This window comes from Chaetura pelagica, unplaced genomic scaffold (assembly GCF_000747805.2).
Source record: "Chaetura pelagica isolate M959 unplaced genomic scaffold, ChaPel_1.0 scaffold438, whole genome shotgun sequence".
Classification (NCBI taxonomy): domain Eukaryota; kingdom Metazoa; phylum Chordata; class Aves; order Apodiformes; family Apodidae; genus Chaetura; species Chaetura pelagica.
The window spans coordinates 1221301-1222702 of record NW_009954113.1 but is presented as its reverse complement, the minus strand read 5'-3'; the positions used below and the strand labels follow the sequence as shown (position 1 = coordinate 1222702).

Here is a 1402-nt window from a genome sequence, read left to right as displayed (position 1 = left end):
CCCCCCCGGGTGCCCCCACCGTATGATGTCGATGTGGCCGTTCTTGGCGGCAGGGTGCAGGGGGCTGGTGCCATTGGGGTCCGTGGTGTCCCCCGGCTTGGGCTCCAGCAGCGCCGCACACATGTTGCTGTTCAGGAGCAGTTGGACCACCTGGCTCAGCAAACACAGACGGAGCCGGGCCCCCTCTCACTCTCCTCACCCCCTGTGCAGCCCCCCACAGCAATGGCACCATGGGTCCCCACTGCCACCCCTCCCTGGGGCTGCCCTGTGCCCCCCAGGCTGCTCCTGCACCCTCAGGGACCCCGATCCCCTCTCCCTCTCCTCCCCCCCTGTGCAGCCCCCCACAGCAATGGCACCATGGGTCCCCACTGCCACCCCTCCCTGGGGCTGCCCTGTGCCCCCCAGGCTGCTCCTGCACCCTCAGGGACCCCGATCCCCTCTCACTCTCCCTCTCAGGGGTCCCAGCACTGCAAGGACTTACCCCAACCCGGCCAAACTCGCACGCCAGGTCTAGGGGAGTCTTGCCTGAATTGTCCATGATGCAGGGGTTGGACTGGTGCTGCAAGAGCATCTCGGACTATGGAGGAGAGAGAGCCCAGCTCAGTTAGGGCAGGGAGGATGGCACGGCCCCCCACTCTGCCACTGCTGGCCCCACCGTACCACGTCGTAGTGCCCGTGCTGTGCTGCCAGGTGCAGGGGGATCTGGCCCTCATCTGATGGGATGTTCACAGAGGAACCTGCTTTCAGCACCATTTTCATGGGCTCCTTCTTGCCTTGCCAAGCAGCATAGTGCAGGGGCCGCATGCCTGTGGGTGGGCAAGACAGGCACCGTCAGCCCCCGGCAAGCCAACAGACCTGGCTTGAGCCTGCAGAGGGCTGGGCGTCATAGCCAGGACCCCAAAACTTGCCTTTGTTGTCCTTGATGTCCACGGCAGCCTGTGCCTCCAGCAGCAGCGAGATGAGCTCCGTGTTGCCGTTGAGCGCCGCATGGTGCAGAGCCGAGAACCTGGGGAGCAGCCACCGTGTCAGGGGTCCTGTGCCCTTGTCCCCTCTGCAGCCCTGCCAGCCTCTGCCCATCAGCATAGCCTTGAGCCTGCACCCAACACAGGGAGCCCATTCTCCCTGTTCCAGCCCCCTGCGTGCAGGTGTCCCTGGCAAACCTCACCTCTGTGTCCCTCTGTGGCACCCGGGGAAAATGCTGCTGCAGGGAGCAACTGTGGCCAAGCCAGGAGCTGAGCCAGGAGTGGCCACATCCCGGAGCACAAAAGAGCCAGAGGCTGGGATGTGCTGGATGGCAGAGGTGCCCCTGCCTGGTACTGGGCCTTGCCATGGGGTGAGGAAAGCCCCCAGCCCCGCCGTGCCACACGTCACTCTGTTTTCCCCGGGAACAGCCAAAGCAGGA

The 1402-nt window shown here is 65.0% G+C and overlaps 1 protein-coding gene across 1 annotated transcript in view; it reads right to left on the bottom strand.

The window, feature by feature from the left end:
* The window catches only part of CASKIN1 (CASK interacting protein 1), a 16600-nt gene that overhangs the window by 13346 nt on the left and 1852 nt on the right, over positions 1-1402 (bottom strand). The window contains 4 exon segments of the mRNA XM_010002608.1: positions 20-150; positions 482-577; positions 661-806; positions 909-1006. Coding sequence (XP_010000910.1) covers positions 20-150; positions 482-577; positions 661-804 — 371 coding nt within the window. The 5' untranslated portion in view covers positions 805-806; positions 909-1006.